The sequence below is a fragment of the Oryx dammah genome, unplaced genomic scaffold (assembly GCF_014754425.2).
Source record: "Oryx dammah isolate SB20612 unplaced genomic scaffold, SCBI_Odam_1.1 HiC_scaffold_6, whole genome shotgun sequence".
NCBI classification, from domain to species: domain Eukaryota; kingdom Metazoa; phylum Chordata; class Mammalia; order Artiodactyla; family Bovidae; genus Oryx; species Oryx dammah.
In genome coordinates this window covers 2,654,874-2,676,698 of record NW_024070190.1, presented here as the reverse complement: position 1 = coordinate 2,676,698, position 21,825 = coordinate 2,654,874, and the positions used below count along the sequence as shown (strand labels likewise).

The 21,825-nt window shown below is 38.8% G+C and overlaps 1 protein-coding gene across 2 annotated transcripts in view; it reads left to right on the top strand.

Moving 5' to 3' along the window:
- LOC120865394 (zinc finger protein 33B-like) overlaps positions 1 to 20,930 on the top strand; it is a 51,783-nt gene extending 30,853 nt beyond the window's left edge. The window contains exon 5 of one of the 2 annotated variants that reach the window (XM_040242668.1): positions 15,400 to 20,930. In XM_040242668.1, coding sequence (XP_040098602.1) covers positions 15,400 to 17,483 — 2,084 coding nt within the window. In that variant the 3' untranslated portion in view covers positions 17,484 to 20,930. Of the gene's footprint in view, positions 1 to 15,396 lie in introns of both variants that reach the window. The other variant, XM_040242667.1, reaches the window with a different exon arrangement.
- Positions 20,931 to 21,825: the final 895 nt, after the last annotated feature.

Sequence of the window (21,825 nt, the reverse complement as noted above, 5' to 3'; positions counted from 1 at the left end):
TGAAATAGCTCAACTGGAATTCCATCACCTCCACTAGCTTTGTTCATAGTGATGCTTTCTAAGGCCCACTTGACTTCACATTCCAGGATGTCTGGCTCTAGGTGAGTGAGTGATCACACCATCATGATTATCTGGGTCATGAAGATCTTTTTTGTACAGTTCTGTGTACTCTTGCCACCTCTTCTTAATATCTTCTGCTCCTCTTAGGTCCATACCATTTCTGTCCTTTATCGAGCCCATCTTTGCATGAAATGTTCCCTTGGTATCTCTAAATTTCCTTGAAGAGATCTCTAGTCTTTTCCATTCTGTTCTTTTCCTCTATTTCTTTGCATTGTTTGCTGAGGAAGGCTTTCTTATCTCTTCTTGCTATTCTCTGGAACTCTGCATTCAAATGGGTATATCTTTCCTTTTCTCCTTTGCTTTTTGCCTCTCTTCTTTTCACAGCTGTTTGTAAGGCCTCCCCAGATAGCCATTTTGCTTTTTTGCATTTCTTTTCCATGGGGATGGTCTTGATCCCTGTCTCCTGTACAGTGTCATGAACCTCCACCCATAGTTCATTAGGCACTCTTATCTATCAGATCTAGTCCCTTCTATCTATTTCTCACTCCCACTGTATAATCATAAGGGATTTGATTTAGGTCATACCTGAATGGTCTAGCAGTTTTCCCTACTTTCTTCAATTTAAGTCTGAATTTGGTAATAAGGAGTTCATGATCTGAGCCACAGTCAGCTCCTGGTCTTGTTTTTGTTGACTGTATAGAGCTTCTCCATCTTTGGCTGCAAAGAATATAATCAATCTTATTTTGGTGTTAACCATCTGGTGATGTCCATGTGTCGAGTCTTCTCTTGTGTTGTTGGAAGAGGGTGTTTCCTAGGACCAGTGCATTTTCTTGGCAAAACTCTATTAGTGTTTGCCCTGCTTCATTCTGAATTCCAAGGCCAAATTTGCCTGTTACGCCAGGTGTTTCCTACTTTTGCATTCCAGTCCCCTAGAATGAAAAGGGCATCTTTTTTAGGTGTTAGTTCTAAAAGGTCTTGTAGGTCTTCATAAAACCGTTCAACTTCAGCTTCTTCAGCGTTACTGGTTGGGGCATAGACTTGTATTACCATGATATTGAATGGTTTGCCTTGGAGACGAACAGAGATCATTCTGTTGTTTTTGAGATTGCATCCAAGTACCGCATTTCGGACTCTTTTGTTGACCATGATGGCTACTCCATTTCTTGTGAGGGATTCCTGCCTGCAGTAGTAGATATAATGGTCATCTGAGTTAAATTCACCCATTCCAGTCTATTTTAGTTTGCTGATTGCTAGAATGTCAACGTTCACTGTTGCCATCTCTTGTTTGACCACTTCCAATTTGCCTTGATTCATGGACCTGACATTCCAGGTTCCTATGGAATATTGCTCTTTACAGCATCAGACCTTGCTTCTATCACCAGTCACATCCACAGCTTTTCTTTGGCTCCATCCCTTCATTCTTTCTGGAGTTATTTCTCCACTGATCTCCAGTATTGTGTTGGGCACCTACTGACCTGGGGAGTTCCTCTTTCAGTATCCTATCATTTTGCCTTTTCATACTGTTCATGAGGTTCTCAAGGCAAGAATACTGAAGTGGCTTGCCATTCCCTTCTGCAGTGGACCACATTCTGTCAGACCTCTCCACCATGACCTGCCCATCTTGGGTTGCCCTGCGGGCATGGCTTAGTTTCCTTGAGTTAGACAAGGCTGTGGTCCTAGTGTGATTAGATTGACTAGTTTTCTGTGAGTATGGTTTCACTGTGTCTGCCCTCTGGTGCCCTCTTTCAACACCTACCATCTTTCTTGGGTTTCTCTTACCATGGGCGTGGGGTATCTCTTCACGGCTGCTCCAGCAAAGCGCAGTCGCTGCTCCTTACCTTGGACGAAGGGTATCTCCTCACTGCCGCCCTTCCTGACCTTCAACATGGGATAGCTCCTCTAGGCCCTCCTGCGCCCGTGCAGCCACTGCTCCTTGGACATGGGGTTGCTCCTCTCGGCAGCCGCCCCTGGCCTCAGGCGCAGGGTTGCTCCTCCCGGCTGCCGCCCGGACCTCGGATGCAGGGTGGCTCCTCCCGGCCGCCCCCACCTCAGACATGGGGTAGCTCCTCTCGGCCACCGCCCCTGGCTTTGGACGCGGGGTAGTCCCTCTCGGCTGCCTCCCCTGGCCTCGGACGTGGGTAAAGGCCATATATGTGATAGTGAAATTGAAACTGAAAGTCACTCAGTCGTGTCCGACTCTTTGCGACCCCATGGACTATACAGTCCATGGAATTCTCCAGGCCAGAATATTGGAGTGGGCAGCCTTTCCCTTCTCCAGGGGCTCTAGATTCCAACCCAGGGATCAAACCCAGGTCTCCCTCATTGCAGGTGGATTCTTTACCAGCTGAGCCACAAGTGAAGGCCATATATATGATAAGCCTACAGCAAACATTATTCTCAATGGTGAAAAACTGAAAGTATTCCCCCTAAGATCAGAAACAAGACACGGGTGTCCACTTTCACCACTGTTATTCAGCATAGTTCTGCAACTCCTAGCTAAAGCAATCAGAGAAGAAAAAGAAAGAAAAGGAATCCAGATCAGAAAAGAGGTAAAGCTCTCACTTTTTGCAGATGGCATGATACTGTACATAGAAAACCCTAAACACAGTATCAGAAAATTACTAGAGCTAATCAGTGAATTTAGCAAAGTTGCAGGATACAAAATCAATACACAGAAATCAGTTGCATTTCTATATACCTACAGTGAAAAATCAGAGGAATTAAGGGATCAATCTCATTCACCATTGCATCAAAAAGAATTAAATATCTAGGAATAAACTTAGCTAAGGAGATGAAAGAACTGTACACAGAAAATTATAAGACACTAATGAAAGAAATCAAAGATGACATAAACAGATGGACTGATATTCCATGTTCCTGGGTAGGAAGAATCAATATTGTGAAAATGACTATACTACCAAATGCAATCTATAGATTTAATGCAATCCCTATCAAATTGCCAATGGCATTTTTCACAGAACTAGAACAAAAAATTTCACAATTCATGTGGAAATACAAAAGACCTTGAATAACCAAAGCAGTCTTGAGAAAGAAGGATGGAGCTGGAAGAATCTAGCTTACTGATTCAGATTATACTACAAGGCTACAGTCATCAAGACAGTATGGTACTGGCACAAAAAGAGAAATATAGACCAATGGAACAAGATAGAAAGTCCAGAAATAAACCCATGCACCTATGGGTACCTTATTTTTGACAAAGGAGGCAAGAATATACAATGGGGCAAAGACTGCCTCTTCAATAAATGGTGCTGGGAATACTGGACAGCTACATCTAAAAGAATGAAATTAGAACATGTCCTAACACCATACACAAAGATAAAATGGATTAAAGACCTAGATGTAAGACCAGAAACTATAAAACTCTTAGAGGGAAATATAGACAGACCACTTGATGACATAAAACAAGATCCTTTATGACCCACCTCCTAGAGTAATGGAAATAAAAACAAAAATAGATAAGTGGGACCTGATTAAACTTAAAAGCTTTTGCACAGCAAAGGAAACTATAAGCAAGTTGAGAAGACAGCCCTCAAGAATGGGAGAAAATAATAGCAAATGAAACAATGACAAAGAATTAATTTCCAAAATATACCAGCAGCTCATACAACTAACTCAATACCAAAAAAACAAATAACCCAATAAAAAAGTGGGAGAAAGACCTAAACAGACATTTCTCCAAAGAAGAGATACAGATGGCTAATGAACACATGAAAAAACGCTCAACATCATGCATTGTTCAGTTCAGTTCAGTCGCTCGGTCGTGTCCGACTCTTTGCAACCCCATGAATTGCAGCATGCCAGGCCTCCCTGTCCATCACCAACTCCCAGACTTCACTCAAACTCATGTCCATCGAGTCAGTGATGCCATCCAGCCATCTGATCCTCTGTCGTCCCCTTCTCCTCCTGCCCCCAATCCCTCCCAGCATCATAGTCTTTTCCAATGAGTCAGCTCTTCACATGAGGTGGCCAAAGTACTGGAGTTTCAGCTTTAGCACCATTCCTTCCAAAGAACACCCAGGACTGATCTCCTTTAGAATGGACTGTTTGGATCTCCTTGCAGTCCAAGGGACTTTCAAGAGCCTTCTCCAACACCACATTTCAAAAGCATCAATTCTTCAGCGCTCAGCTTTCTTCACAGTCCAACTCTCATATCCATACCACTGGAAAAACCATAGCCTTGACTAGACGGACCTTTGTTGGCAAAGTAATGTCTCTGCTTTTCAATATGCTATCTAGGTTGATCATAACTTTTCTTCCAAGGAGGAAGCGTCTTTTAATTTCATGGCTGCAATCACCATCTGCAGTAATTTTGGGGCCCCCCAAAATAAAGTCTGACACTGTTTCTTCATCTATTTCCCATGAAGTGATGGGACCAGATGCCATGATCTTCATTTTCTGAATGTTGAGCTTTAAACCAACTTTTTCGCTCTCCTCTTTCACTTTCATTAGGAGGCTTTTTAGTTCCTCTTCACTTTCTGCCATAAGGGTGGTGTCATCTGCATATGTGAGGTTATTGATATTTCTCCTGGCAATCTTGATTCCAGCTTGTGCTTCTTCCAGCCCAGCATTTCTTATGATGTACTCTGCATATAAGTTAAAGAAACAGGTTGACAATATACAGCCTTGACATACTCCTTTTCCTATTTGGAACCAGTCTGTTGTTCCATGTCCAGTTCTGTTGCTTCCTGACCTGTATACAGCATTATTAGAGAAATGCAAATCAAAACTACAGTCACCTCACACCAGTCAGAATGGCCCTCATCAAAAAGTCTACAAAGAATAAATGTTGGAGAGGGTGTGGAGAAAAGGGAACCCTCTTGCACTTCTGGTGGGAATGTAAATTGATAAAGCTACTATGTAATATGGTATGGAGATTGCTTAAAAACCTAGGAATAAAACCACCGTATGACCCAGCAATCCCAATCCTAGGCATACCCTGAGGAAACCAAAATTGAAAGAGACACATGTATCCCATTGTTCACTGCAGCATTATTTACAATAGCTGGAACATGGAAGCAACCTAGGTGTCTATTGACAGATGAGTGGATAAAGAAGAAAGAAGTAGTGGTATATATACACAATGGAATGTTATTCAGCCATAAAAAGGACCATATTTGAGTCAGTTCTAATGAAGTGGATGAACCTAGAACCTATTATACAGAGTGAAGTGAGTCAGAAAGAGAAACATAAATACCCTATTTTAACACATATATAGGGAATCTAGAAAAATGGTACTGAAGAATTTATTTACAGGGCAACAGTGGAGAAACAGACATAGAGAATAGACTTATGGACATGGGGAGAGGGGAGGAGTGGGTGAGATGTATGGAAAGAGTAACATGGAAACTTACATTAAAAAAAAATTAAAAGCTTGTATGATGATTTTAGCAGATACAGGAAAAACATTTGACAAAATTCAGCTTTCATTCCAGATTAAGACTCTCAAGTGAAAATAAAACAAAAGGTCTCTTATTGAAAATCAGCTAATGTTGTGCTTAATATTTTAAAACAATAATTTCCTAAACAATATCAGGAACAAGACAGGTAGTCCACTCATACTCAGTAACATAATGTAATCTGGCCAGTACAATCAGGCAAGAAAAAAGGAAAGGAGGCAGTAGTGGAAAAAGAAGTAGAACTGTCTATTCACAAAAAGATAATTATGTAGAATCATAAAAAAATTGGCTAGAACTTTTAAGTGCATGTAGGTTGCAAGATAAAAAGTCAGCATACAAAAATCAGTTTTATTTGCAATAGCATGAACGATATTTTTTTGCTGACCTATCTAGCAAAGATGTGAAAGAGCTCACTGAACATTATAGACCATTGCAGAGGGCAATTTAATACCTAAGTAAATGGAGAGAGATAGCTTCATGTCTTGACATATATACTTTTATACATGGTCATTATCCAAGTGCTCAATATCGTTAAGATTTTTCTCATTAAAAAGGTCTGTAGATTCAGAACAACTCCAAGTCCCAACAGGCTTTCTTAGAGTAATTGACTAGCTGATTCCTAACTTCATATAGAAGTTCAGAGGAGATAGAATAGCAGCTTTGAAAATAAAAGCTAACTTGTAGGGTAACAACTGCCTGATTTCAAGAGTTACTATAAAGTTATGGTAAACAAGACAGTGTGGTGTTAGCCTCAAGGACACATAGAGGAGTTGATCAAAATACAGAACCCAGAAATAAATCTATTCGTATATATTATTGTGTCAGAACGTATCAAACTATATAGTTTGAGTGTATTCAGTTGACTCTTCATGTCTACCTCACTAAAACTCTTTGAGATTGATGTGAAAGTTTCTAAATGGTTGCCTTCTGTGTATTTATCTTATCACCTACTTGTTACATACATCATATTGACTGGCATTGATACACAACTCTCAACTTTTGATTAACACTGCTTTAGAGACACTTCAAAGTAGTCACCAGATGTATAGAGGACTGTCTATATTGTTCATAATAACAGAAAAACTAGATAGTCAACCAGACTATCCATCAAATAGGGGAATCCTATATCTATGTGCAACAGTGTGGATGAATTTAGGAAACAGTGAAAAAACAAGTCAAAGAAACATATTGGTAAATTTCAGAATGTATAGAGATTTTTTTTAAGAAAAAATTTTGATTGAACCTCTTTCATTAAACACTCTGCCTTTGGAGAATTTTACAGTGAAAGGAAGGGATTTATATAGGTGAAAAGCACGTAATATTTTCAGAGATGCTGCTCTTCCTGAATGGCCTGTATAAGATATAATATATTATCAGGGTATAATTTCCTTGAGTGTGACCATATTTTATTCTTAGAAGATAGAATGCTGATATATTTGGAGTAATGGGTCATGATATTTGAATTTAAAATAGTTAATGTTTAAGAAGGCTTTATATAGAGAAAGATAAAGCATGGATGTAAAACTTCAACAATTTGTGAATCTAGATCAGAATTTTAGAGGTGCTCATTCTACTGCTTAGACAAACTTGCTATTTTCTGTAGCTTATGTGGAAATTTTTCTGTTTATATTTTCTGTCTCTGCCAGGGTATATTTTGATAAGTTGTATCTTTCCAAGAAATTATTTATTATTCTCTTCCAAATGTATTTGTAGCAAGTTGTGCAAAAACAGCCTTTTAAGATAATACACCTTGTTTCAATGATTGCTTCTCCCTTATCATTTCTTATTTTGTGTAGTTGTGATTTCTCCCACTTGTTGATTAGATTAGTCAGTGATTTGCCTTTTTTGTGAATTTTTTCAAACAGCCTTTTTACTTAATTTGTTCAATTTTTGGCTTTCTGTTTCTTTAACTTCTGAGCTAAGAAAACTGCAAAAATAAAAGAAAACCTATTTCACATATTCAGAGACCACTAGAAACCTGGGGAAACGTACCTAGAATAGTCTTAAGACATACCTTAATAAAATTTTGTTGTTCAGTCGCTCAGTCATGTTCCACAATTTTCAACCCCATGGACTGCAGCATGCCAGGCTTCCCTGTCCTTCACCATCTCCTGGATGTTGGTCAAACTCATGTCCATTGAGTCAGTGATGCTGTCTAACCATCTCATCCTTTGTTGTCCCCTTCTCCTCCTGTCTTCCATCTTTCCCAGCATTAAGGTCTTTTCTAATGAATCGGTTCTTCACATTCTGTGGCCAAAGTATCAGAGCTTCAGCTTTAGCATCAGTCGCTCCAATGAATATTCAGAGTTGATTTCCTTTAAAATTGACAGGTTTGATCTTGCAGTCCAAGGGACTCTCAAAAGTCTTCTCCAAAACCATAGTTCAGAAGCATCAATTCTTTGGTGCTCAGCCTTCTTTATGGTCCCAACTGTCACATCCGTACATGACGACTGAAAAAACCATAGCTTTGACTATACAGACCTTTGTTGGCAAAGTAACGTCTCTGCTTTTTAATACACTCTAGGTTTGTCGTAGCTTTTCTTCTAAGGATCAAGCATCTTTTAATTTCACGGCTGCAGGCACAATCTGCAGTGATTTTTGGATCCCAAGAAAAGAAAGTCTGTCACTGTTTGCATTGTTTCCCCATCTGTTTGCCATGAAGTAATGGGACCGGATGCCATGATCTTAGTTTCTTGAATGTTGAGGTTTAAACCAACTTTTTCACTCTCTTTTACCATCATCAAGAAGCTCTTTAGTTTTTCTTCGCTTTCTGCCATTAAGGTGGTATATCTGAGCATATCTGAGCTTATTGATACTTCTCCCAGCAGTCTTGTTTCCAGCTTGTGCTTCACCAGCCTGGCATTTTGCATGATGTACTCTGCATATAAGTTAAATAAGCAGGGTAACAACATACAGTCTTGATGTACTCCTTTCCCAATTTGGAACCAGTCCGTTGTTCCATGTCTGATTCTAACTGTTGCTTCTTGACCTGCATACAGATTTCTCAGGAAGCAGGTGAGATGGTCTGGTATTCCCTAAGAATTTTCCACAGTTGGTTGTGATCCACACAGTCAAAGGCTTTAGCATAGTCAATGAAGCAGAAGTAGATGTTTTTATGGAATTCTCTTGCTTTTTCTATCATCCAGTGGATGTTGGCAATTTGATCTCTGGTTCCTCTGCCTCTTCTAAATCCAGCTTCAACATCTGGAAGTTTTCATTATTTACATGGCTATTTGTGAGTTTATTCTTATTTCCTGCTTTTTTCTCTCCTGTTCCCTGCAGCTATTAAATTACATTATTTCTGCTTCATTAGAATATATAATAATTATATATTCTTCTGTTCTTGTTTTCAACTTTATTTTGGTCTTCAATCTACAGTTAAATGTATTCACTGTTCTGTTTTTCTCCCAGTGCTTCCTGAAAGATCTTGGTTGCTCTAAGTTTCTGCACTTCCAGAAAGTTTCGTGATTACACTGTTACCTAACTTTGTGACTATCTAAACCTTTTTACATAGCCTTGCTACTTAAAGAAATATAAATCAATGATAAAAACCCACTTTCTTTTCTAAAATATGATGCTCCACTGAGCTTTGCTTTGTTTATTGGTGACGAAGTCTATGGCCAAACCTCCATGTTAGTTTTTGTTGAGACATAAGTCGTTTTGTCCAGAGGATTTTTCTTCCTTTTAGTAGTTTTATTAACATATGTCTTAGAGAGGACTTTTCCAGCTCAGTCGTTCCAAGTTCATGGTGGTCCTTTTGAATATGTGGATTAGGTCTTTTATCTTTGGATGGTTTTCTTAGATTGTGCTGTGTGTATGCTTAGTCACTCAGTTGTGACCAGCTCTTTGCAACCCCATGGACTGCAGCTTTCCAGGTTCCTCTGTCCATGGGGATTCTCCAGGCAAGAATACTGGAGTGGGCTGCCAAGCCCTACTCTAGGTTATCTTCCCAACCGAGGGATTGAACCCAGGTCTTCCCACATTGCAGACAGATTCTTTACTGACTGAGCCACTAAGGAAACCTTTTCTTAGATTATAGTTTTTAATTTTAGATTTATCCCATTATTTTCTATTCTTTATCTTTAAAGACTACAATCTATACATACAATTTTGTTTTAATTTTATTTATTATATTTTTGCTCCTACTTTTCTGGGTGGTGAAATTACAAGTTTACTTTTTTCCATTTGCTTTTCTGTATTTTTTAATTTATTTTTACAATAAAGTATAGTTGATTTACAGTGTTGTATAGTTACTATACAGCAAAGTGATTCAGTTATGTGTATAAACATTTTTTAATACTCTTTTCCATTATGGTTTTTCACAGAATATTGAATATAGTTCCCTGTGCTGTATAGTAGGACCTTGTTGTTACCCACTCTATATATAATAATTTGCACCTGCTAACCACAAACTTCCACTTCATCCCTGCCCACTCTCCCTCACTCTTGGCAACCAGAAGTCTGTTCTCTATGTCTGTGAGTCTGTTTCTCTTTTGTAGTTAAGTTCATTTGCATTATATATTAGATTCCACATATAGGTGATATTGTGTGGTATTTGTCTTGCTGTGTCTGACTTACTTCACTTAGTGTGATAATCTCTAGGTCCGTCCATGTTTCTGCAAATAGCACTATTTCATTCTTTTTTTGTGGTTGAGTAGTATCCCATCAATGGCAACCCACTCCAGTGTTCTTGCCTGGAGAATCCCAGGGACAGGGGAGCCTGGTGGGCTGCCATCTATGGGATTACACAGAGTCGGACACGACTGAAGTGACTTAGCATTAGCATCACATCATGTACCACATGTACCACATCTTCTCTATCCATTCATCAATTGAACATTAGGTTGTTTCCATGTCTTAGCACTGCTGTGAGCATAGCAGTGCATGTATCTTTTTGAATTACAGTTTTGTCTGAATATATTCCCAGCAGTGGGATTGCTGAATCATATGGCAGCTCTATTCTTAGCTTTTTGAGAAACCTTCTTAACTGTTTTCTGTAGTGTCTGCACCAACTTATATTCCCACCAGCATTTAGACTATCTTTTTAAATCCAGAGTCTACGCATTCTTTCTTTTTTTTTTTTTTAAGTCTTTGGTTAATATTTTTGCTGCTTTAATGCCTTTTTTGTTGCCATTTATGAAATTTTCACTCAAGTCTGTTTTCTCTTTGGTCTGTTAGTATGCTTGGGCTGCTCTAACAAAATACCATAGACTGGGCGGCATATAGAGCAGAAATGCATTTTCTCACAGTACTGGAGGCTAGTTGTTCGAATTGAAGGTGCCAGCAGCATTCGTTTCTGGTGAGGTCTCTTTCCTCAGCTTGCAGACAGCACCTTTTCACTGTCCTCACATGGCCTTTTCTCTGCAGCACATAAAGAGCAAGTGAACTCTGGTGTCCTTGCCTCATTCTAATAAGGATAACATTTCCACTGGATTCGTGCTCTACCCTTATGAACTCATTTAATCTTAACTACTTCCTATAAAGTTCTGTCTCCAAGTACAGCCACGTTGGGGATTAAGACTTCAACATATGAATTTGGGAAGGGGGAAGTAATTCAGTCTTTATCAGATTCTTTGCAATTTAACTCCTGAAGTCATTTGGTCTTTTTTACCATTTTTACCAACTCTTGCCTCCTTAGTTGCTCATTATTCCAGTCCGTTCATTTGGGTTTCCTAGTAGTCTGACCTTTATCAGAACTGAGATATCATTCAATATTTTCCCACTGACAATGGAACTTTTTCTTTCTAGGAGTAATTTTATTTGTGGTTCACTTCAGTCGCTCAGTCACGTCCAACTGTTTGCAACCCCATGGACTGCAAAACGCCAGGCTTCCCTGTCCATCACCAAGCTTGCTTGCTCAAACTCATATGATCGAATCAGTGATGCCATCCAACCATCTCATCCTCTCTTGACCCCTTCTCATCCGGCCTTCAATCTTTCCCAGCATCAAGGTCTTTTCCAGTGAGTCAGTGCTTCACATCAGGTGGCCAAAGCATTGGAGTTTCAGCTTCAGCATCAGTCCTTCCAGTGAATATTCAGGACTAATTTCCTTTAGGACTAATTGGTTTGATCTCCTTGCAGTCCAAGGGATTCTCAAGAGTCTTCTCCAACACCACAGTTCAAAAGCATCAGATCTTTGGTGCTCAGGTTTCTTTATGATCCAACTCTCACATCCATACATGACTGCTGGAAAAACCATAGCTTTTGACTAGATGGACCTTTGTTGGCAGAGTAATATCTCTGTTTTTTAATATGCTGTCTAGGTTTGTCATAGCTTTTCTTCCAAGAAGTGAGTGTCTTTTGATTTCATGGCTGCATTCACCATCTGCAGTGATTCTGGAGCCCAAGAAAAGAAAGGCTGTCACTGTTTCCATTGTTTCCCCATCTGTTTGCCATGAAGTGATGGGACTGGATGCCATGATCTTAGTTTTCTGAATGTTGAGTTTTAAGCTAACATTTTCACTCTCCTCTTTCACTTTCATCAAGAGGCTCTTTAGTTCTTCTTTGTTCTGCCATAAGTGTGGTAACATCTGCATATCTGAGATTATTGGTATTTCTCCTGGCAATATTGATTCCAGCTGTGTTTCTTCCAGTCCTGTGTTTCTCATGATGTACTCTGCCTATGTTAAATAAGTAGGGTGGGTGACAATATACTGCCTTGACATATTCCTTTCCCAACTTGGAATGAGTCTGTTGTTCCATGTCCAGTTCTAACTGTTGCTTCTTGACCTGCATACATATTTCTTAGGAGGCAGGTAAGTTGGTCCAGTGTTCCCATCTCTCTTAAGAATTTTGAACAGTTTGTTGCAATCCACACAGTCAAATGCTTTGGCGTAGTCAATAAAGTAGAAGTAGATGTTTTTCTGGAACTCTCTAGCTTTTTCGATGATGCAACGTATGTTGGCAATTTAATCTCTGGCTCCTCTGCCTTTTCTAAAACCAGCTTCAACATCTGTAAGTTCACAGTTCCCATACTGTTGAAGCCTGACCTGGAGAATTTTGAGCATTATTTTGCTAGCATGTGACATGAGTGCAATTGTGCAGCAGTTCTAAAATTCTTTGGCACTGCCTTTTTTTGGGTTTGGAATGAAAACTGAACTCTTCCAGTCCTGTGGCCATTCCTGAGTTTTCCAAATTTGCTGGCATGTTGAGTGCAGCACTTTCACAGCATCATGTTTTAGGATTTGAAATAGCTCATCTGGAATTCCATCACCTACACTATCTTTGTTCATAGTGATGCTTCCTAAGGCCCACTTGACTTTGCACTCCAGGATATCATGCTCTCAGTGAGTGATCACACCATCATTATCTTTTGTATGTAGTTCTCCTTTGTATCCTTGCCACCTCTTTAATATATTCTTCTTCTGTTAGGCCCATACCACTTCTGTCCTTACTGTGCTCATCTTTGCATGAAATCTTCCCTTGGTATCTCTGATTTTCTTGAAGAGATCTCTAGTCTTTCCCATTCTATTGTTTTCCTCTGTTTCTTTGCATTGATCACTGAGGAAGGTTTTCTTGTCTCTCTGTGCTGTTCTTTGGAATTCTGCATTCAAATGTGTATACCTTTCTTTTTCTCCTTTGCCTTTCACTTCTCTTATCAGCTAATTGTAAGGCCTCCTCAGACAGCCATTTTGCTTTTTTGCATTTATTTTTCTTGGGGATGGTCTTAATCCCTGCCTCCTGTACAATGTCATGAACCTCCGTCCATAGTTCTTCAGGCACTCTTATCAGATCTAACCCTTGGAATCTATTTGTCACTTCTACTGTAAAATCATAAGGGATTTGATTTAGGTCATACCTGAATGGTCACAGTAAACTGTGGAAAATTCTGGAACAAATGGGAATACCAGACCACCTGACCTGCCTCTTCAGAAACCTATATGCAGGTCAGGAAGCAACAGTTAGAAATGGACATGGAACAACAGACTAGTTCCAAATAGGAAAAGGAGTATGTCAAGGTTGTATATTGTCACCCTGCTTATTTAACTTATATGCAGAGTACATCATGAGAAACGCTGGGCTGGAAGAAGCACAAGCTGAAATCAAGATTGCCAGGAGAAATATCAATAACCTCAGATATGCAGATGACACCACCCTTATGGCAGAAAGTGAAGAGGAACTAAAAAGCCTCTTGATGAAAGTGAAAGAGGAGAGTGAAAAAGTTGGCTTAAAGCTCAACATTCAGAAAACGAAGATCATGGCATCCAGTCCCATCACTTCATGGGAAATAGATGGGGAAACAGTGGAAACAGTGTCAGACTTTATTTTGGGGGGCTCCAAAATCACTGCAGATGGTGATTGCAGCCATGAAATTAAAAGACGCTTACTCCTTGGAAGGAAAATTATGACAAACCTAGACAGCACATTGAAAAGCAGAGACATTACTTTGCCAACAAAGGTCCGTCTAGTCAAGGCTATGGTTTTTCCAGTGGTCATGTATGGATGTGAGAGTTGGACTGTGAAGAAAGCTGAGCACTGAAGAATTGATGCTTTTGAACTGTGGTGTTGGAGAAGACTCTTGAGAGTCCCTTGGACTGCAGGGAGATCCAACCAGTCCATTCTAAAGGAGATCAGTCCTGGGTGTTCTTTGGAAGGAATGATGCTAAAGCTGAAACTCCGGTACTTTGGCCACTTCGTGCAAAGAGTTCACTCATTGGAAAATGAGTTCACTCATTCTGATGCTGGGAGAGATTGGGGGCAGGAGGAGAAGGGGACGACAGAGGATGAGATGGCTGGATGGCATCACTGACTCGATGGACATGAGTTTGAGTGAACTCTGGGAATTGGTAATGGACAAGGAGGCCTGGCGTGCTGCAATTCATGGGGTTGCAAAGAGTCAGACACGACAGAACTGAATGGTCTAGTGGTTTTCCCTACTGTCTTCAATTTTAGTCTAAATTTGGCAATAAGGCATTCATGATCTGATCCACAGGCACCTTCCAGTCTTGCTTTTGCTGACTGTATAGAGCTTCTGCACCTTTGATTGCAAAGAATATAATCAGTCTGATTTGGTATTGACCATCTGGTGATGTCCATGTGTAGTCCTCTCTTGTGTTGTTGGAAGAGGGTGTTTGCTGTGACCAGTGCATTCCCTTGGTAAAATTCTATTAGCTTTTACCCTGCTTCATTTTGTGCTCCAAGGCCAAATTTGCCTGTTATTCCAGGAATCTCTTGAGTTCCTACTTTTGCATTCCAGTCCCCTATAGTGAACAGGATATCTTTTTTGGGTGTTTTTTCTAGAACGTTTTGCAGGTCTTCATAGAACTGTTCAACTTCAGCTTCTTCAGGATTACTGATTGGGGCATAGACTTGAATTACTGTGATATTTGTGTTTAATCATCTCTAAGTTCTCTGTCTCATCTTTTATAGTTATTTATAAAACAAGGTAATATGTGATATGCAGAGAATCAGCCTTCAACTGACTTTCTGCATACTTATGAAAATTGAAACTCTAATCTCAGATTCTTTTGTATTTGAATATTCATTTACTTACTTAATGGTGATTTGAAGTTAGTAGTATTCTGTAGTTGTGCCCAAGTAATGTGTTGTTGGTAATTTTATTTTCTCTCCTCATATTTAACCATAAGTGTTTTGGAGAATTCATGGAGAGGTTCGGATTTAAAGAGTTGCTCTTACTCCTCGGACATACTGAGGAATGTCTCAAAGCGAAATGTATGTTTTCTAAGAACAGTTTACTTTTCCTTTTCCACTATTCTGGGCTGTTTCTTTGTTGTTTTTGTTTTTTCACCTGAAACTCTAAAAATAGAAAAATCAACATACTTACAGTTACTTTCATCCCTGGAGACTAAACAACAAATCAAAATCAGCTACCAGCATTGTAGGGCATTTGTAGTTAGGTCTCATTCCATAAGAAATGTGTTGATTTTCATATGGTGAGATAAATTTTTCTTGTTTCTAGAAGTCTGGAAAACTGATCACATGAAAGAAAGGAGCCAAGAAAACCAGCCTAAACGTGTATGGGAAGTTGTATTGATCAATAACAAAAGGCTGACTAAAGAACGAGGTAATGTACTAGGAAAGTCACTTGAGTTGGACACAGATTCTTTTCCTTACAGAAAAATACTCTGTCAGTGTGGCTCATGTGGAATGAGCTTCAACTATATTTCAGAATTGGTTATCGATAAGAAAAACTCTTTAGGGAAAAAAACTGATGAATTTAATGCCTGTGGAAAATTGCTTCTCAGTATTAAACAGGAGAAAACTCATACTAGAGAAAAAAATGAATATTTTAAAAGTGGAAAAAATGTCAGTCATAATGAGGATTCTGTTCACCTTGAGAAGATTCAAACTTTAGAGCAAAATTTTGAATATAACATACATCAAGAATCCTTCAATGAAAAGGTAGTACTCAATACATACAAGACAGAGATCACTGAAGAGAATGACTGTGCCTGTGATGAATATGGGAGAAGATTCTGTGATAGCTCATCCTTATTGTTCCATCAGAGAACTCCCTCAAAGGAAAATCACTATGAATTTGGTGATTGTGGGAAATCCTTATGTGTGAAGTCCTCTCTTTTAAAACATCATGGGGCACATTTGAAACACTGTGAATATGGTGAAAGCGGGAATAATTTCAGGAGGAAGTTCTACCTCTCACAGCTTCAGAAAACTCATAAAGGAGAGAAGCACTTTGAATGTAATGAATGTGGGAAAGTTTTTTGGGAGAAGTCACACCTCACTCGACATCAGAGGATTCACACAGGAGAGAAAAACTTTCAATGTAATGAGTGTGGAAAAACTTTCTGGGAGAAATCAAACCTCACTAAACATCAGAGGTCACACACAGGGGAGAAACCGTATGAATGCAGTCAATGTAGGAAAGCATTCAGCCACAAGTCAGCCCTCACATTACACCAGAGAACACATACGGGGGAGAAACCCTATCAGTGTAACACATGTGGGAAAACTTTTTATCAGAAGTCAGACCTCACTAAACATCAGAGAACACATACAGGGCTAAAACCCTATGAATGTTACGAATGTGGGAAATCTTTCTGTATGAATTCACACCTTACAGTACATCAGAGAACTCATACAGGCGAGAAACCCTTTGAGTGTCCTGAGTGTGGGAAGTCTTTCTGTCAGAAGTCACATCTCACACAACATCAGAGAACTCACCTAGGAGATAAACCCTATGAATGTAATGCATGTGGGAAAACTTTCTACCACAAGTCAGTGCTTACCAGGCATCAGATAATTCACACAGGTTTGAAACCTTATGAATGTTACGGATGTGGGAAAACCTTCTGCTTGAAGTCTGACCTCACAGTTCATCAGAGAACTCACACAGGAGAGAAACCATTTGCATGCCCTGAGTGTGGAAAATTTTTCAGCCATAAGTCAACCCTATCTCAACACTATAGAATCCATACAGGGGAGAAACCCTATGAATGCCATGAATGTGGAAAAATCTTCTATAATAAATCTTACCTAACAAAACATAATAGAACACATACAGGGGAGAAGCCCTATGAGTGCAATGAATGTGGGAAAACCTTCTGCCAGAAGTCACAGCTCACTCAGCACCAGAGAATTCACATAGGGGAGAAACCCTATGAATGCAGTGAGTGTGGAAAGGCTTTCTGCCATAAGTCAGCTCTGATTGTACATCAGAGAACACACATAGAAGAAAAGCCCTATAAATGTAATGAATGTGGAAAATCTTTTTGTGTGAAGTCAGGACTTACTCTGCATCAGAGGAAGCACACAGGAGAAAAGCCCTATGAATGTAATGAATGTGGGAAATCCTTCAGCCACAAATCATCACTCACGGTACATCACAGGGCTCACACAGGAGAGAAGTCTTGTCAATGTAACGAATGTGGGAAAATTTTTTACCGTAAATCAGACCTCACTAAACATCAGAGATCACACACAGGGGAGAAGCCCTATGAATGTAACACATGTCAGAAAACCTTTTCTCAGAAGTCAAACCTTATTGTACATCAGCGAACACACATAGGAGAAAAACCTTATGATTGAAGTGAATATTAGAAATGTTGAGCCACAATTCAGCACCTACTCCATTTCAGAGAATTCACACTATGGAGAAAGCTCTGTTGATATCCTGAATGTTTAATAACCTTCATCCACACAACTAGCCGTATTTTACTCCAAAGTAATGACACAGGACCAAGTTCTAGACTGCAGCAAGTATAGGGCAGTCTTGTTAAGAGATAATATTCCACTGAATGTCATGTACTGGCATAAAACCTCACAGATTTTGATTTTGTGAAGTTCTAACAAAAATACTAGGTTATATCAGAATTTATATAGGGGAGAAATCTGTCCATTCGAGACTTATGAATTGACAATTTTCTTTAGAGGTAATGTAACTTCAAAAGCTAGAATTTGTGTTTTGGTTTTGATGCTATGGTTATTTTTAGGAAACATTGTAATTTATAGATGCATATTGTGCAATGTAAAGCTTTACAAACTAAAAAGAATAGTAAAATGGGCTCAAAAGAAGTTGCAGTAATAACAGTGCATAGAATTCTGATGTGCCCTTTACAAAGCTGCTTCTAATAATAGTTACAAAACTATAACATACTCTAATTACATAAAGATATTAATAGCCCTAACAGGAAATTGATGGTACTCTACTACTAAGTCAGATACAGACTTTATTCAGATTTCACTAGTGTTTACATGTAATCTTTATGTTTGTCTGTGCATTTCTATGAAATTTTGTGGTTTACATATTTGAGTAACCTTCAACACATGTTATAAAATCAAAAAGGAATCTAGAGTTTGTATTACATGAAGATTACAAAGGAATCAGGATTTCACCAGAGGAAGTTAATAAATATTATTAATGATTAATAATCATGGCCTTTGTGCTATCGTAATCCTGGCAACCATTTAAATATGAATCTTTTTAAAAGCAGAGATAAATTGAATAATTAGGGCAGAAGCATTAAACACCAGTGAAGCATCCCTTCAAGTTCACAGGACTTAGGTATGTACATTACATAAACTATATGTTTCTTACACAAAATGGAACTTAACATAATTGTGAATAGAAAATAGATACTCCTCGTTTAGCAGTTGTTAGAACATGAGGCACATCTCCCTTGTGTATAAGGCCTGGAGCAGCAGTTTAAAGGAGGCCCACAAAGCTCATGTCTCACCTTTAAAACTTACAAATCAAAATAACTAAACGTTCAATAAAATGTATTCTCTGCATGGGGATATCTAGGCCCTGGTCCTATTGCTCCTTCTCTTTCACCCATAGCTTATTGAAGACCATGATGTGCCTTGAGTATACATATGTAAATACTCTAGCCTTCAGCCTAAATTTATCCAGACCCTGAGTAAGCAACTGCTTTCCAAGACAGGGTCCAGGAAGGAAGTTTCAGATTAGACAACACTCAGGGCTATAAATTAGACTGTAAATTCAAGGGTCTGATGTACCGTGAGATCTGGGCCCTTAATGACTGTTGACTTTCTGAGGAGGAAGACTGAGGCTGGAGCATGGCCAGAATGGAACTAGAGCAGTGTTTTTATTGATAGGGTAGAGGTGATACACTAAATTATATGATCAGATTATGTAAACAATTACATTAAGCTAGTAATGTAAGATTACACGATCTAGTGATCTTAGATTATATACAGAGTCCAAGCTTCTGTGGTAGGAAACTAGAAAAAGAAGAGCAAATTAAGTCCAAATTATACAAAAAATAAAATAATGAGAACTTAGGCAGATATCAGAATAATTGAAAACAGGACACCAATGGAGAAAAATCAATAAAACCAAAAGCTGGTTCTTAGAGCAGGTCAATAAAATTGATAAATTTCTAATCAGGTTAGCTAGAAAAAGAGAAGATACAGATTGCTAACATCAGGAATGAAACAGAGCCATAACTGTGATCCCTTCAGCATCAAAAGGGTTATAAAGGAATGTTATGGACAACTCTGTACCCACGGATTTGATAACCTAAATGAAATGGGCCAATTCCTTGAAAGAAACAATCTGCCAAAACTCACAGAAGGATAAATCTAAATAGGCATATGTCTCAAGAAATTGAATCAATTTTTAATCTTCCAAAGCAGAAAGTATTAGGCCCAGATGTTTTTACTGATGAATTCTACCAAATTAAGGAAGAAATGGCATCAGTTCTCTACAGTATCTTACAGAATGTAAAAGCAGAGCTTTTACTTATTTTACTTATTACTTTTACTTATTCTTTGAAGCCAGCATTACCCTAGTTGTAAAGCCATTGAAAGGCATTACAAGAAAGCCAAGGTACAGACCAGGATCTCATTAATAAACATAGAAATCCTCAACAATATGCTTGCAAATTGAATCCAACAGTGTATAAAAAGAATTACATGACATGATCAAGTGGGATTTATCCAGGTATGCAAGGCTAGTCCAACATTTAATAATTAATGTAGCCCATCATATCAACAGGCTAAAGAAGAAATATATGATCATATCTGTAGATGCAGAAAAAATTTCAAAAAATCTTTTAACATCCATTCATTGGTAATTAAAAAAACCCAGTAAGTGAGGAATACAGGAACTTTTTACCAAGGTTCCTCAACTTGGTAAAAAATATCTATAAAAATCCTATAGCTAACATCATACTTAATGGTGAGAAACTAGATGCTTTTCCAGTAAGATAAAGAGCAAGACAAGGAGGTCCCTGTAACCATACCTTTTTAGCAACCTTCAAGAAGTCCTAGCTAATGCAGCAAGATAAGTAAGGGAAATAAAAGGTATACAGATTTGGAAGGAAGAGATAAAACTATTGATGTTCACAGATAACATGATTGTCTACGTAGAAAATTCCAGAGAATAAGCAACAAAAAATTCTCCTGACACTAGAAAACAGTTACAGAAAGGTTACCGAATATGATGCTCAGGCAGGTGATAAAAAGAAAGGAACTATCAAGTAACAGAGATACAGAAGAACCTTAGATGCATATGGCTAAATGAGACAAGTCAATCTGAAAAGGTTTTATACTGTATAATTCCAACCGTAATGGAGTCTGATAAAGGCAAAACTGTGGACACGCTAAAAAAATAAGAGGCTTCCAAGTGTTCAGGGTGAAGGACAGAGGGATGAATAGGTGGATTACAGACAATTTTTAGGATAGTGAGACCATCCTGTAGGATATTGCAATGGTGGATACATGTCATTCATTTGTCAAAACATACAAAGTGTAAAACACACCTACAAAGTGTAAAACACAATGGGTCAACCCTAATGTAAACCATGGACTTCAGTTGTAAAATGTATCAGTATTGGTTCATCAATTATAACAAATGTACCACATTAATGCTCGGTATTAATAAGGGAAAAGTGTGGAGGGAGGTAGAGGTAAAGGGGTATATAGGAACTCTGTGCTTTCTGCTCATTTTTTCTGTAGCCCTAAAACTGCTAGAAAAAATGGAGTGTATTAAATAAACAACCCTGCCACATATTACTTTCTTATATATTTACAGAATTTGAAACTCACATGATTCAGTACCAGTTTTTCCATGGTGGGGGTAGAGTAGGGTAGGGAATGCATTCTTAGAAATCATATATTGTCAACCACTAAGGTGTATTTTCAATTACAGCTTTCTGCTTTTCTAAGCCTTATTATCTTCTTTTGAAATTACCTTAAGTTACTTACCTCTCATTATAACATCTTGTTTCTGCACTGAACATATGTTTCTGCCCTGCAGCTATAATAATCACTAATGAACATTTGGGTTGTTTTTATAGTCTTCAGAATACTTTAAATTATAGCAACTGTGGCTTGAAATTAAGGCCCAGTGTAATAGAGCCTCTTCACATCTGAAACTAAGAAGACCTTTGATAGCCTAACTGCAGGTTTCCCTCCCTATTCTTCTCCCCCAGGTCACTGTAGTCAGACAGTCCTTGTTTATCTGGTGGACCAGTTCTTGGTTTCCCCCCGGTAGCAAGTTTCACTTTCCTACCAGCCCACAAAATTATTCCGAAAAACCATTCCCATCTTCTCACAGAAACTTGGCTGCACCCTCTGCATACTACAGAGCCATTTCCCACAACCCCTGGTTTTTCCTTTGTTCCCAAGCATGATAACCTGTGTGACCCTTGGATGGTGGTGTCGTGTCTTCTCACCTGGCCTGTGAATAGACATTACTAGTAAGCTTAGGTAGATCTCATCTGTCCAGTGTAAGGTGTCACATGTTCAGCTATTGCATTACCCCAGGGCATGAATCCTGCCACCAACAGAGTGACTAGGAGGCAGTTAGTACAGCTGGGCATGAACAAGATTGTCCATCTAAGACAGGTCACCTGGTCACTTAGCTAATTGCTCTTGTCTAACAGGTTCCGTGACGTGGCAGAGG